At 32.5% G+C, this 16,804-nt stretch overlaps 1 protein-coding gene across 1 annotated transcript in view; it reads left to right on the top strand.

The window, feature by feature from the left end:
* Positions 1-1,788: 1,788 nt before the first annotated feature.
* The window catches only part of LOTGIDRAFT_229226 (hypothetical protein), a gene marked incomplete at its 5' end in the record, with an annotated part of 29,653 nt that continues 14,637 nt past the window's right edge, over positions 1,789-16,804 (top strand). The window contains 18 exons of the mRNA XM_009062157.1: positions 1,789-2,120; positions 6,430-6,532; positions 8,710-8,760; positions 8,991-9,089; positions 9,371-9,448; positions 9,691-9,906; positions 10,157-10,296; positions 10,603-10,692; positions 11,549-11,684; positions 12,023-12,128; positions 12,600-12,674; positions 13,757-13,866; positions 14,207-14,384; positions 15,086-15,179; positions 15,425-15,596; positions 15,884-15,973; positions 16,211-16,373; positions 16,521-16,707. Coding sequence (XP_009060405.1) covers positions 1,789-2,120; positions 6,430-6,532; positions 8,710-8,760; positions 8,991-9,089; positions 9,371-9,448; positions 9,691-9,906; positions 10,157-10,296; positions 10,603-10,692; positions 11,549-11,684; positions 12,023-12,128; positions 12,600-12,674; positions 13,757-13,866; positions 14,207-14,384; positions 15,086-15,179; positions 15,425-15,596; positions 15,884-15,973; positions 16,211-16,373; positions 16,521-16,707 — 2,420 coding nt within the window. The remainder of the gene's footprint in view (positions 2,121-6,429; positions 6,533-8,709; positions 8,761-8,990; positions 9,090-9,370; positions 9,449-9,690; positions 9,907-10,156; positions 10,297-10,602; positions 10,693-11,548; positions 11,685-12,022; positions 12,129-12,599; positions 12,675-13,756; positions 13,867-14,206; positions 14,385-15,085; positions 15,180-15,424; positions 15,597-15,883; positions 15,974-16,210; positions 16,374-16,520; positions 16,708-16,804) is intronic.

Genomic DNA, 16,804 nt, shown 5'->3' with positions numbered 1-16,804 from the left:
ACGGAAGAGAAGAATGTATACAAATTCTACAGTAACAATAGTGCCTATACACCACCCTTGATGAACATTACTATGTCTTTAGTGTTAATAAAGGGATTTCAAAGAGGTTTCCTAATATTTTATATGTGTATCCGGGACATTGATAGCATCAATATGTACCATTCCAATTTTCTATAAAACTAAGCCTTTTATAACGTCACTAATCGCGAAATGCTTGTATCACATAAGGTCCTTTGCGATTAGTGTGACGTCTTCACTTAGTTTTAGTGGAATTGCAGGAACCTCAGACGTCTGATTGAAAATTGGAATGGTGCAATTTGGTGCGGTCAGTCTCCCCAATACACGCACGTATTTTTTTAGAAAACCTCTTTACAATCCCTTTAATAACAACTCAGAACCAGTATGTTGTAGTAAAATTTGAAAGTGTATAAAAATTATGCTTTCTATACAAGGATATTATATATACAATATGCTTTCTCTGGCACTGATTATTGACTAATTAAGCCTATCTCGGGCTAACTAAGTTAAGAAAATATTGAACAAAGAGAACCTAGACCTACCTGTAGTGCTATATGGCGACATGTGTAAATTAAGTGTACACCAATACTGTGATAATATTTGAACACTATTAATCATATTCGTAGTCAACATGTATTTTCAATTATATTTTCACGTATTAATAACACTGAAGTGTAAATTATGACTAATGACTTACACGAACGGGCGAAGTTGATATCAAATTTTAGATCCTTATAATTCACTTCATTTTGAGTATAGGCTACGACTGTGTAAATGTGGCAGCCCATAACACCGTTACATTTTTTGTGAAAATGGTGATGGGAAAAGTGTGTGCGACTAGTCAGTATTGACTTGAATTTCAGTATGGTTTATACTCGACTTCTGATATTGTGTAATATGCGATTGTTCTTGGTACCTTAAAGATATTGGTATATTGCATGTCAAGATTTAGAATATTTCTGAAATGTGCTCTGGAATGTGTTAATGGCTACTCCTTTATCAAATTTGCTACGTGATTCCATTTAAAATATTCAGGAATGTGTTAGACAAGACTTTGAATATATAAGTAAGCTAAGCTGCATGTACGTAGGCCTATACCGCCGGTGCCTTCCATGTAAGACAGTAATTTTCAAACTCGTTAGGGGAGTGGGTGCTTACGGGCAGTTTATTAAATAGAAAGCTCGGTATGAACATGTTAAGAAATGAAATGGTCTATTAACTAACACTTACTGGTCAAGGTGTTTGAATTCACACAACAAAGGATTAATGGATATTTTACCTGTCATAGGCCTATTGATATTGTTTATAAGATATAAGTTTTTGTTTTGAAAGCTGTAGATGTTTACCCGTTTAACAAAGGGATTAGATATGATAGAAAAGTATAGTCTTGTACCATTTAGTTTTCATTTTTTGAAAAGAAAGTAGCACTAAAATTTACTGGTTAGGCGTAAAAACCTAATTAATGGAACTTTTCAGATCGGAACTTGTAGCTTATGAATTCTATTTTGTATAGGTCATCTGCTTGGAACTTATCTGGAACTTCTGTGAAACTGTGTATTTTTATGTAGATATCAGATGTAAAATATTTCCTCTGTGGTAGCCTATTCGAATGGAGCCTTCTTTATAGCAGAACTTAATTCTATGGAAATTAGGCTTGGACCTATTTACTCCCTTATGAACTTGGGGCTACAAAAGCGTCGTTCTCTGTATGGAACTTAGGATTTAATTCTTCAATTTGTCGTCATCAGATAGTAGGATCATAGCTCAAAAATGAAACACGATCGTGGAAGAAGAGCATCTCTAAAAGATAACACTTTAGGAATACCAATTCCTTCTCTAAATCTACCACATAGCCATCACGTCGAGATGAAACATTTTGAATGTGTCTATAAAACAACCCGTTTTTACCCTGGAACGGCCGAGTCATCACCTTATACCGAGGAAATCCAGTCAGCCTCTCGTCAAACTCTCCCTATCCCACGCTCTTATTCTAACAGGGGTCACACCAGCCATGGGCGGGAGGCAAGGAGAGGCTCTATTTATGGGATCAAGGAAGAGTCAGCACATCCAAGATCTTCGTCTCCTATATTTGAACGTGAAAGGTAAAGTTTAGAATGTAAAATGATATGCTCTGTTCACTCAGTGAAATTATGAGCTGGGCTTCCTGGAACCAGTAACTGTTGGTGTTGAGATTCCAAGTGCTGTGAACTCTCTACACTAGGCCTATCTAGGCTCATTAAGACCCCCCCTCCCCCCTTCCTGTTGCATATTGCTATCCCCTTTCCTCTCACTCAGTCTGTGTGTCGGCTACTTTCGGGCTATAAATAGGTGAAATCTCTTGTCAGATCGGGGTTCAGACATAGAATTGGGTTCGGACTATATGTCAGTTATATCAGACAGTAGGCTATAGTTTGATTGCATCTCTATGTTCGGACTATCACCCTTTCTACGTCCGAAAGTAGGCTACTAATTTATAGTCCAATAAAATTGAAAACAGAGATCAGGCCGATAGTCCATAATATCAGTATCAATGCAGTAACTTATGTGGGATATCGATATTTCGCTTTTAATTCGTGTCGTTGATTACCAATTTAAAGTAGGCCTATTTCTCAGCTACGTTTCTCATAAAATCCATGAGTAGGTATTTTAGTTTGTTTACATGTTTCACGCATGCGTCGTAGCATTACCTGACCTGACTTGACAACGGTGCACTTTAATCATCAGTAGTTTGCCATGATATTTGTGAATTATAATTACCCATAGCAGTAAAAAGAATGTCATCGAGAACGTCTAAAAGAAATGTTTCAACTAATCGGGTTAATTCCGCAACACCCAGAGAGTAAGTTATTACGGATTTAGCCATCAGTATTATGACGATTTGCTCAGTTGGCTTCATTGGATACAAGATGGCGTCCATCTGTTATTGTTTCCATTTTTCAAGGCAAATGGAAAAACAACTTTGAAAGACTATCTTACATGAAGTCCAATATAATGTTAGTGATTTATTTGGCAAAATTCCGATTAGTGCACTTCAAAATCAACACTGACACTGAATAGTTGGTCTATTCTTCACTGATATTGATGGGCCCTTATCTATGGACCAAGTGAAAAAGTACCGTATACTATAAGCTTAATATTTATTCATGTTTCAGTTTTATTTGGTTATTATTTAGGAAGGAAGGGTCTAACCTGGGACGAAACATCTGCCTCTTCCCTGTGTATAGGGATTTTATGCAAAAAGGTGCAGGGTTTTTAAACCTTTTTTTTTTTAACCTTGAATCTGCCAAACTCTACACCATTTATATAATGTCACTTCTATAGTTCCATCAGGGGAGCCGCGGTTGCTCAGTGAGTTAACCACTTGCTCGTTAACCTAAAGGTCCAGGGTTTAATTCCGGCATGGGTTGAGATGAAACCTTCGATCTTTCAACCCTGTTTCCCTGGGTCACTGATTCAGGTAAGAGGGGCTGACATGAAAAGGCATCTGGTCGTTCGGATGGGACGATTAACCGAGGCGCAATGTGCTATAGGCTGTGCACATGAAAGATTGGAAATGGAAAAAGAACAGGCTAATGCTACTGTCCTTGCAAAATGGCCCTGCAATATTGTACCCCACATGGCATTGTCCATTTTCATTAGCCCACATGGTGCATAAAACTCCTACTGTGTGTGATTCCAAATATTCGTTGATCATAGTCATTGATTGGAGGCCTATCCATAATCTATCAGTGATACTGACATCTAAAAATGGTTTGTACACCCACAAGCTTAATTAAAACACAAAAGTTGCAGTATGACAATACATGTACCAATATTTCAATATTTCTATATGATATTAGAGAACAGGATTTTGGATAGACAAACTTTCCAATATTGCACATAGCTTAGTAGTAACATTACAAGGTTCAGAATATGAAATATTTTGACATTTGTTAATTTTAGCTCTGATACAAGTATAGTAACTGTCAAAATAGAGATCAAGGCTTGAAATAAACTCTTCATATTGTGAAAGATTTGAATCAACAATCTGGAAACAATGGCTATTAAAAGGAGATAAAACAGGACGATAGGAAAAATTGAATAATTATTGGACCACAATAACAATATTATTTCACCACTGTTTTCTAAAATAACATAATTGATACAATAACATAGTTTTTCACTTGGTCTGATTACCATATTTTACAACTTAATTCACTGTAACTATTGTAATAGTTGACAGCAGTAATCAGCTTTATTTTAATGGTGGAATTAACGTGTGATATATGGTTACCTTGATGCCGTATAGACCCACACACACAATAGTAGACAAAGAAATCACCTTACACTTTTCTTGATTGAGACAGAATGTGAAATCAATGATATGATTCAGTGAAAGAAAAGAGAATAATTGAACAATGTGGTTGAGGAGTAGCTAGTAGGATATTGATTTTAACATTGGATATTGAATCTATCTCATTAATAAATTAAAATGATAACCTGTCAATGTTCACCACCCAATCATAGAGCTTTATTCAATTAGATACCTGTACACATCACAGGTAATAAGCTTAGGTGACAAGTGGTGAGATTAGGACAGAGTTAGGTAGGAGAGGACAGTGGTTTGCCAAGACCATGTGACTGGAACGCTACCTGGCACTAGGAAATGAGAATTATTAAAGGTAAATTTATTATTGATAATCTAATCAGATGAGTTATGATGCAGGCAGTTCCTTCAAACAGTTCCTTTCATGATTTGAATAAATGATTTGTAAATTGTGCAGTTTTTAACAAACTGAATATTGTTTGTGATTTCCTGTGTACAGGTAAGTTTTGAGTAATGCTTCAAAATGTAGTTTTTATTTCATTTTTGTCATGGAAGATTTTGTGGTCATTTTTTGTTTGTTATGAAAAGTATTCTTTGACTAGCTTCAAGATAAAATTACATAATTTTCTTTAATTTTAATGTCTATTAATTAGACGTAGATATAACATTTAAGAGAATTCCATTAATATCGGGAGAATGAACTATGAAGATCAATGAAAATTTCCCCATTAAGAAAGAGATTATTCCATAAAATTCAACAGAACATTTAAATACTTAAATAGTATTACTAAGGTAAAATTAAACTATTATTTGATGGACCTTTACAAATAAATAAGGAAACTTATACATATTTTCATTTTTGAAAAACAATCAATACAAGTTTGTAGCAGTGAAACCAATTTGTATGAATGTTTTACATAAAGTATTTGAATGGTGCATGAACTTAAGGGTATTTAATAGTTTTAGGTAGTTCCGTGTTTTAAAAATTAGAAAATAAAATCAGATAGACTATTGTGGGCTAATTATGTAAAACAATTACAAAGAAACTGTTAAATTAGGCCATGACTCTCAAATGTACTTAAAAATGACTTTTTGTAGCACAAGCAATAAATTACCTAGAATCTATACCTGTATGTTATAGCTAACCTATATTCTTAAACTAAAGAGTATTTAATATTTTAAGGAAATTTCTTGTTGCAATCAGATAGACTAGTGTGAGCTAATTATATAAGCTTAAATTGTTCGTTCTATAAAGACCACAATTACAGCAGAACATTTTGTAGCTTTAAGATATCTGCCTGGCAAATAAAGGGAAATCAATAATCCTGATACTGATATTCTACTAAAATCAATGGTATTGTGTTGTTGATAATTCAAAGTTTAAGATTATTAATAATAGTGACAGTATTTGACAGATGGTGTTTCTTGTCCTCATCATACCTGTCAACAATACCTAACCTATTAAATATTGACGTCACATTATACCTGTCTCATTATTGACCAACTTTCTAGCGTTTCTTTTTTTTTCCAACCCTTTACTATTGATTTCTGTTATCTCTATTCTTTCTTTCTCTTTAATATTTAGTTTCTACTTGTCATTTCCTACCACAATATGCTTGGCCTTTATTCAATAATGACAACAAAGTTAAAGGGATATAATAAAAAATAACCTGATTGATTTTTATATTGAGAACAATGACAGGATACAATAGAGAATATTAAGTCAATTCCATTATCAAAAATCTTTGTTACCGGTACTACCAGAATTCTTTTCTGTCCTATGAAAAAATGAAGATAGAAAGAAATAAACAAGGATAAAAACTTTGGCTCACAAAGATCCTTTCTACCAACTTGTCCTTTTGGTTGATTTTTAGTCGCCAATAAAACATAAATAGTTCAGACCTGTTTACTTGTCCTGTAGTAAAATCTTTGTTTTCCTTGGTGGCTCAATTTGTGCAGATTTCAAGTTCGATCAACAACTGTAGATTATAAGTTTGGTTATCCCCCTGAAATAAGATATTTAAATATTTCAGATATATTGGTTTACAATTTCGAATTTTCTTTAGAAAGTAATCTTAGTAATCCAATTGTATTGTATTTTACAGGGCAGCGTCTATAGCAGCCAGTGCTGGTGGTCAAGATCCAAAACGACCAAGATTTACTATTTGGGCTGAATGGAATGATGCAGATGTTAACGCAGAGAAATGGGTGAGTGTTGATTATTTTGGTGATATTCTTGTTGTGCACATATGGTCTGATTTTTTACATAAACTTTTCAAAATAAATTGGGAACCTGTTATCTAATTTTTAAATTGATCTCTTTTTACAATAAATGTTGGAACAATTGATTTTTTTATGTAAAAATTGAGCCCAAAATGATAATATTCATGTAACTTGACACAATTGCATCCAAATTGATTATTCTGAAACCAGAATTTCACCTGCATTCGTTTGTGGAAATCAATCATTCCTTTGTTTTAATCATTCAAATATAAAAGTTGACAAAGAAATAAATCACGACCATGTAGGACTGTCTGAGTAACATGTAACTTGCTTATTGATGTTATCACATTGACGGTTAAATTTACAATTAATCAACTAATGGAAATACATTTATAAAAACGGCCAGATTTGGAATTTAATCAGACAAAATGGATATTAAATTAGCATCTAAAAGCAAAATAAAAAAATGTGAACAAATTTAAAGGTAATAATTGATGTTGTGTAAATTAGTGTAACGTACATGATAGTAGATTCTTTCATTATTGATTGACAATTACTAGTATTTTAATGAAATAATTTCCATGGAAACGCCAAGAGAAAATATAGTAGTCTGATATGAAAGAGAATAAATACCTTTAAAAACAGGAGAAAATTGATTTTTATCAGGTAAAACTGTCTTGATTAAATTTACTTATCTAGATCATATTTAACTTGTATATTGACTTCCACATGATATATATATATATATAAGTGAAACGTGCAAAATATGACTTTAATGCTTGAATGAAACATAATTCTTTAAGCACAATCAACTCTGACAATGACAAGTTGACAAAATCCATTCTTTATGTTAAAATCGATAGATCACTTTTAAAAATTTCTATTCAGTCAGACATTGGTACTATTGATTGTAAAATTGGAATAAATAATAATTAACAAAGTTCACTAAAAATCCGCCACAAATGTCATTAATGTGACTATGCCATATGAGAATTATGATTTAAGCTGCGTTTCCTTTAGTATGGATCCGGTGTCGTTCCGGCTGGGTGCAGACACGGCACACAGCAGGTTGTGTTTCCTTATATGCGGTTATTGGTACTGAAGGGGTCTCTTTTCGACATGGCAATGGTATTGTCAAGGTTCTTACAAGAAGAAAGAACAATGATAATGTTGGCTGCAATATACATACTAATTAAGAAAAGGAAAAAATGTAACAAGAGGAAACACAGATGGTGGGTGCACCCTATTTTGGAAAGTAGACAGGAACAAGGAGCATTCCATAACCGAAGAAAGAGCGAACTTTGGAATTCCCCTACCTATTTTTAGCTTTCTGCCGTGCAGGCTGCCCAAACTGTGTTTCCATATGTGCGTTTTAGGTCACGGCTCTGCATACGATTCTGGACCAATCACTACATGGTCCGGTTCGAAAAACCGTACCTGATGCAGCATACGGAAAAGTATCTGCACCCGTATATTAGGAAACACTTATTTTGATGAAAGTGATTTTTGCCGTATCTGCATCTGGACTGGATATATACTAAAGGAAATGCAGCTTTAATGTCACTAAAAATGTGTCATACTGCCAAGTTGTGTTCTTAAGTTTCTTGAAATCATGTATGATATTATTATTTAATAATGACATGTTAATCAGTGATAATCCTATATGACATGACATAGAGTCTGTGATGACAGTATTGTACTTGTTCTAATTAATATAGATTAATCTTACTGGATGTGACTACAGTAAAAATCAAGTGATTCCTTTAGTGATGTAGGCTGTTTTTAATGGTGTCCAACATTTATATGTGAACAAAATTTTGTGAAATTGTTGGTCTACAGTCTAGATAGTCCATTAGGAAAGATCAGATTTATAGTGATGATTTGCAAGAAGCAGTGCCGTTATTTCAATTTCATTACAATTCTCTAGATCATGGCCATTTTTTGTGAATGAAGCTCAATATTATCTCCAACTAACCTCCAGTGGAATAATGTTGAGTGTATTTACCAGTATTTTTGAGAACCTGACAAGTTTCATCTTTCAACCCACTTTACCATCATTAAATAGATTGGTATAATTAATTGATTAAGTAATTGAATACTGTAATGATGTGATGTACAACCATTATGTGGACTTTCTAATTTCTTGATGGCTCTTATTATAGGAAGTAGCACATAAAGGAAAAGATGATAAAAAAGGGAAATCACCTACAGTGGTAAGTTTGAAATGTTGGATTTTTGATAAAGCCAGCAATGTCTGAAGATTTCTACTGGTATTAGGTGAAAGTGCAATAGCTTTTAAAGAATACTTCATTTTTCATCAGATTTTCCATTTCTAAGTCTGAAATCAAAGAGTTTTGTTATTTTAAAAGAAATAGCTGCCAATGCCAATGTTTCCGAGGCATCTCAGAGACGACAGCTTATTAACAAATATTTTTAATTTTAGGCTCAGCATTTTTTCGATGATCCAGAAGGAAAGGTGGAAATGCCATCATCATTAAAAGTTGATCATTGGAAACGCCCATATGATTTTATTGTGGATAAGGTAAGAAATTTCATTCCAATAAAGTCTCTTTATAAACATCATACACTATGTGGATTGTCTGGGAGAGATACTGAGTTCAGAATCCAAACTGTAAAGTTGCATTAAGTGCTGTGAGCCATTGAGGGAAGATTCATAAACATTTTACTGAAAGATGAAATAAAATATATATCAGATATCAAAAGGTACCTGGAGGGCTCATAATGTTATTAATGTAGACTCTGTCATTGATAATGTTTGATAATTATTATATATCTGTCAACTAGAGTTGGTTATTATTTCAGGCACCAGTTATAGTAGCTGATGATCATACAACTTCATTTGATCTCATATCATCTAATGAACATCTTCATGATAGCGAGGTATGGATCATTATTTTCTTCACCAGCAAAGTGATTAATCTGTTTCACCTTCGAAAGAACAAGCATTAATGCAGCAATTCTAGGCTGGTGTTCAAAATCATATTTAACAGCTTAATGCCTAAATTTTCAGTATTTGAAATACATCTGAAAGTAAATGAAATCTTCATTGATGAAATGGAAGAAAGTTCAAGATTTTATTCGGTGAAATATTGATTCATCATCTTATATTTTTCCAATTTCAGTTGGTTAGATTTATCATCAGTCAAATAACAGCTTTATGGGAGATGAGTTTAGTGAAAACAGATCCAGAAATAATAGATCCTTCCCAACCTATTGATGAAGTTTTCCATTCGTGGAAACCATGGGAACATATTTATTCTTTATGTAAGGCTGGTAGAGGACCTCATTTACCACTGTATAATTCTCATGGCAAATATATAGTTCGGCTCTACTGGATGGTAGGTTTTATTTTAATTTCAAAATTTAGTCTGTTTTGAGAAGAGTTTTCCTCTTTGTACAAATTCATTATGATCCATCAAAGAAGACTGTACAAACAAAATGAAATGAAGTTTTACATCCAACTTTCTACACTAATGAAGAGTGTATGAAAAGATGATTTAAAACAGTTTTTTTTTTCATTACCTATAATGCCTAGACTTTTTCTTGTGTTTTTGGTCTTGTTTTATCTCAGTTTTATTTTAATTTAAGGGATGTTGGCGTAAAATTTATGTTGATGATTTACTTCCCTTTGATGAAAATGATCAACTTCTGCTACCAGCAACTATGTTACAACATGAATTATGGCCAATGTTGTTAACTAAAGCTTTAATCAAGGTGGCCTCACTAGAGTAAGTTGTTTTATTTTTAATTTCTAAAAGTCAAAGGTTGAAAGATATCTATCATTAATTAGTCTTATTTATAACACACATGTAAAAACTTACTGATCAATATACTTCCTTTATGAATGAAGATTAATTTTAATACATATATTATTGCTGTCAACCCTGTAAGAGACTATTATTATACTAATGTGGTATATATGGGTTGTATTTTAGTTAATAAAGACGCTGTCATCCTCTCTGTCAGCTGCCAGTGGTCATATTTTATCTTGCCTGGGAAACTAACTTTAACAACCATTATTGATCTATTTTTAGCTATACTGGTGGTAACAATTCTAGTGAATTTGGTGATTTTAACGTTATACAAACTTTAACAGGCTGGATACCAGAGACTATTCCACTTAAGTAAGTAAATACTTTATGCAATGTATTTATTGCCCCTCAATTTTTGTTGTCTTTTTTTGCACTAAAAAAAGATATGCTATGCTAAATATGTAAAGAATATCAATTTTCTCGGTTTCCACAAATTGTTGGATTTAGAAAAAGATGCAGTGTCATAAAGGGATTTTGAATTGTAATCAGGAAAGTCAATCCTTAGACACAAACTTCATCTAATAAATATTTTTTCAATTTTTTCATTATTTCATTTCATAGTTCACTCTTGTTACAATATCTTCAACAAACAAATGATCATACTATTCATAAACTCAAAACTGTTTCTGCTGCCAACATTCTGGAACGATTCTACATACTTTGTCACTCACTAGACACTGACAGACCAATACTTAAAAAAAGACAATTAAAACTCAAACGGTAACTTTCAAAATGTCAAAGTTTTATTGGCATGAAGTTCATAAGGTTGATTTTGTTTGTCCATGTCATGTGGTTCATTCATTTCATTTGGTTCATCCATATTTACTTGGTACATTTATTTATGTGGTTCATTTATTTTATTTGTTTCATTCATTTCATTATGGTTCATCAATTTCATTATGGTTCATCCATTTCAATTAATTCATTATGGTTCATCCATTTCATCATGGTTCATCCATTTCAATTAATTCATTATGGTTCATTCATTTCACATTTATTGAATTTTGAATATGGAATTTATATTGTTTCTTAATTTCATTCTTATTGTAGTAAAATATTTGTTTGTTGGAATTTTAAACTGATATTGTTATTGTGCAGAATGTATTACTGCTATTATACTACTTGGTTCATATTTATCACTTTAAACATTAATATCTTATACTTTCAGACCCAATCATATAAAAGAAGTGTGGAATTTATTACATGATAATTTACCTGATTGGAAACTGCCTGACTTAACACTTTCTGATCAACCAGCAGTAGAAACTGATGATGCCAGCAAGAAAGATACACAGAATCAATTGGTACGTTGATAACTTGTTTTCTTTGATAGAAATTGATACCAATAGTTTTATTATACATTAAACTTGGGGTATGGTTGTCACAAACTTTGCAACAAAAAGATATATTGTTATCTTAAAACAAAACTATCCAACTAAGTTCAACAGTTTGGCACAATGTTATTAAGATACACTTAAAATATACTCTAGTAATAACATACTGACTGTGATTTGTGGTTTGATCTGACTTCTGAAATGTTGATGTATGCTCACAACTGAATATTTAAATGCATTGGCTTCTTTTTTTATTATTGTGAATATATGAAATTAACTCTTCATCAACAAACCTTGTCCTGTTTTAGGAAACACCAAAAGATGAGAAAACTGATAAAGACACAGCAAAAGATGGTAAATCAGAAAAAACAGAAAAAGGTGGAAAGGAGAAGGGTAAAGAAGGGAAAGACAAAGGTTTTTATAGTTCCATTACACTATTTACTATGTTTCTTGTTATTTTACTATATCAATATTTGGTTGTTTATACCTGTGATGAGATTTAAGGGAGATAGATGAATTTTTTTTTATTTTCGTGGTTGTTTATACCTGTGATGAACTGCAGATGAAAAGGCTATACCAGTATTTCATTTTCATGGTTGGTTATGAAGCACTTTGAAGATGTTAAATATTAGATGCATGAACCATGATTTTATGATTGAGTGAATTGAAAGAATGTTGACCATTGCTTATTGCTTGATACCTTAAGACTTCATGTTGTTTGCTATTGAAATTGACACCATACCATACCAGTGACTATGGTCATTAGCTCAAGATGCAAAAATATGCAAAATGAGAAATTGTATATCTGAAAAGGTTGCCTTGACAGTGTGTTTAATATGCAATTTTCTACCCATTTGAATGTTTTCTAATTTTGAATATTTTCAGATAAAGGTAAGGATGGTAAAGAGGATAAAAAGAAAGATAAGGGTGATAAAGGTGATAAAGATAAGGATAAAAATAGTAAGTTAGAGTGACTTCCCCTTGTAGACTAGATTAACACGGTTTGTTGTCATCTTTTGCTAAGTTTAACCACTACATCATCACTCATATTTCACCTATATTGGTAGTTATAAATCATAATCGTAGCTAACTTATCAATTTTGTATCCATAATCAAGATTTATTTTTTCCTGAATCTCTTTTAAACTTGGTGTATAGATCACTGCATCATCACTCATCTTTCACCTGTATTGGTAGTTAAAATTGTTGTTTACCTACAAATTTGTTATCCTCAAATCATTTTTAACCAAGTCATTATTTCATCATTTTCTTGAATTTTTCTTGATATTGAAATGACTATTTAAACTAGGTTTATGGTGCACATTCACTACATGGTTTCTAATTGATGTTTTTGAACATCTTGGAGCCATACATGTTTCAATCAAACTTGGTCTTCATTTAATTATAATAAAATAACAATAAAGAAAATATATAAATCGCTGCATTTTCTTAACTTGGTCCTTTCAAAGATAGATTTAAACCAGTTACTGAAAACTTCACCTGAAATTGTTTGCACTTTTTAACTTCTCCATCTTTTAATGTCTGCCTTTATCATCCATTTTATTAACATTTATCCTGCTTTATTGAATCCTTATCTTTATAACCTCTCTAACCCAATCTTCCTGTATGTTTTCTATTTTCATATCCAGCTCTGACTCCTAATGTTGTATGGAAACAAATGTATCATACCACTTGTATAGTTTCTCAATTCTGGAGTGCGTAACTTCAATTACTAACATTTTAACACATTTATTTTAGATACAATGATAAAATATTTTCACTGTTAAAATAGAGCACACCAGTTATTACTAATTATTGAATATGCAATTTTGAGTAAACGTTCTCAGTGTTTGACAGTAAAATAATGAAAGCCGAATGATCTGGGACAGTTCTTCATGATATTATTCCCTTATAAAGTGAATATCTAGTATGTATAATAATGTAAGATCTATGTTCTCTTGACTTGGTAAACTTTTTGAATTTTTCACCAGACGTTCCCTCAGTCAGTACTTGTCCTAAATAATAGACTTGTTTATTTTAAAGGAGATAAACATGATGAAACACCATTACCAGAGAAACCAGAAATTGTCTTCTTTGCATCTTATACTAGTACACCTAAATATCCAGTCAAAGTTTCAGTTCTTGGTGAAATGGTTAGTATTTTTTGTTGTATCTGTCTATACACTTTAATATTGAAAGCTGGGGACTTGTCATCACACCACGTACTGTATAATTGTGAATGTAATGCACACCATTCTTACCCTCTATAAATCTACACAATTGATGGATTAATAGACATTTTAAATGTGTGGTAACTAAATTTATGTTGATTTACTATTTTCTGTTCTACAATTTGCCTATATATACATTTTACATTTGGTATAAACAATTTACTTTTTCTATTTGTAAACTGTCACTGTTTTACATTTTGCATTACATTTCATAAAGACTACATTTAGTATGTACAATTTACATATGATATCAATGTTTCAGGCTGATGTTAGTGAAAAGTTAAGGCAGACTGGATTGTCTCATATTTATCCTCATCCAGTCTGGATTACCCAGACACGTTCTTGTCCACTAGAACCACCACCTGTACCGGAGGTTATTCCTGCATGGAAATTAATCCGACCCAGAAAGAAGAAAGAAATACCTTCTGATGAGCCAAAAGGTATGTTGAAAGGCATCTTCAACATATTTTGGTAGACTAATGCAGAAATTCCCATCATTGCACACTGCATACCATTGTTAGTCTTAAATAACCCAATCAGTTGCAGATATCTTGGACGGAAAACTCCATTCATTTTATTTTCAATATATTTTGTTAGGAAGGAAAGATATATGCCATAGCTCTATATATTACATTATAGAAAGCAAAGGGATATTAGATAAAGCATTTCAATAAAAATTGTTTTTATTCCTTCTACCCATTGAAATAATCCAGTAGAAAGGTTTATCAAAATATTTGGAAGACATATTGGATCAATAAACCATGAATGAATTTATCTAATATGGTTTTCATGTGGCATTCATTCAAATTATTTGATTAAGATTAACCCTTTCAACCGTAGCGGCCGGTATACCGTCCAAACACTGATGCAGCATATACCCAACCAGCCGGTATACCGGCCGTTGCTAAGTGACGTCATACAACGTTAATGTCATACGCTTTTACTTTTATTACTTGGAGTTCAGGGTATATAACGTTGTATTTCATTTATACTCAGGGTTTAAAGGGTTAATGAATGATGTAGAAAGAACACTTTTTCAAAGACTTTTAATATCCTAGTAGACTTTTTATCTACTTATGTATTAGGAGTTTCTTTATGTTTGGGCTTTTTGTGTAGTTATTTGAATTGTCTTTAATTTTAGAAGCACCAGAGCCACCAAAACCTATCCAATGTTTAGAACTTACTTCACCATTTGTAAATTATAAAGTTAGTCCTGTACCTATACCCACAGAAACGTAAGAAAACATTGTTTTATATAATATATTTCCATTCAATCAGCTAGATCTGATCATGTTTCTTTCATTCAGAGGATTATTCCAATGATAAACAAAATAATCAAATGTTACGCATTTAATTGAAAAATGATATTGTACTATTCTGTTTGTAGAATTCAGAATTCATTGACATTTCAATATTCAATTTTAAATCCCCCTAATGCTTGCTAAGCTTCCCTTCTGAACATATGATATTTTTATTTCAGTCTTCGGCCAAAATCATCACTATCAAGAGGAGCTACCAGATCACGACCAGAGACAGCTGTGTCTGTCTCAATAGAAGAAATTGATGAAAATGCCCCTGATCCTGAAATACTGGCCATCGAGAAAAAAGATGAAGCTCTGTTATCACCCTGTCCAGTTGAAGAAGAAAAAGAGGTACGATTATTATTCCACAACAGATCTTGTGATCCTAGTTCTATTCAGACAACGATATTGATAAATATTCATGAGCATTTCCAAGGAGCACTCTGTAATGCTTCAGGGATACAAACACCAATATATCCAGTTGATATCAAATATTAACATTTCGCCATTGCAGGTCTGAAAAGTTGACATGGAAAAGATGTCTTCTTTACATGGTAGTGTTTACACTTTAAGATCACTTGATTGTTGTAAGTAGTATGATGAATATTAACATGATAAAATATGTGTATTTTTTGTAGATTGAAATCAAGATTGAAAAAGCTGGAAGTCCAGTAGCTACAAAAGAAAAGAAAGGCAAAGCATCAGCTAAAAAAGAAGGAGGAAAAGAGGTATATGTTTTCTGATGCTTTTTCTCTTACCACTATCTTAAGCCAAAGTTATTAAAATCTTTCTTTAACTAATCATTTTTATTTATTTTTACTAGAATGATGGGAAAAGGTGACATACCCGAGGTCCTCAGACATATTCTACTTGACTGAATCATTTGGGAAAATTACTTTTCAAGGTCTTCAGACATCTACTTGCTTTGGTTACTATTTCTTTAAATATGGTTTTATGTATTTTAGTCTCCTAAACCAGATCGTAAAACCAGCAGAAGTTCTATTGGATCACCAGTGAAGGCTGAAAGAACTAAGAGTGCTGCACCTAGATCTGACTCCAGACAATCAAAACGAGATGTTCCTCTTGATGATTCAAAGAGTAAAGAAAGTAAAGAGAAGCTTAAATCTGGTAAGAAATGGAAATTAGACTAAGTCTTAGTTATAAATATAATTATTAAGAATGTTTGAATAATCTGCAGTGTATAAAATGAGGCAAGATGCTTGTTTGACCGATTTAATAAGGCTACTGTGATGATATAAACACATATTTCCCTAGAGAAAACAGGGGCAGTATCTAGTGAAGGTGGTTTATCTGGTGTCGAAGCTACCAGTAGTTTAACCAATATGGATACAGAAGACGTCACACCTACAGAAGGGGAGACAAACCAAGTAGAAACACATGATGATTCTCGGAAACCAAAGAAAATCTGGGTTGATTATGAACAGTTCTGTAAATGTTTCAAGTAAGTCATTCTGCTGTTATTTTTAACCTAATAGATTGTTATTAACTTGATGTGAACTATCTGAAATTCTTAGATTGACACTCTCCTTAAAAAATGA

The sequence above is a fragment of the Lottia gigantea genome (genome assembly GCF_000327385.1).
Source record: "Lottia gigantea unplaced genomic scaffold LOTGIsca_5, whole genome shotgun sequence".
NCBI classification, from domain to species: Eukaryota; Metazoa; Mollusca; class Gastropoda; family Lottiidae; genus Lottia; species Lottia gigantea.
This window is presented reverse-complemented; position numbering and strand designations above follow the sequence as displayed.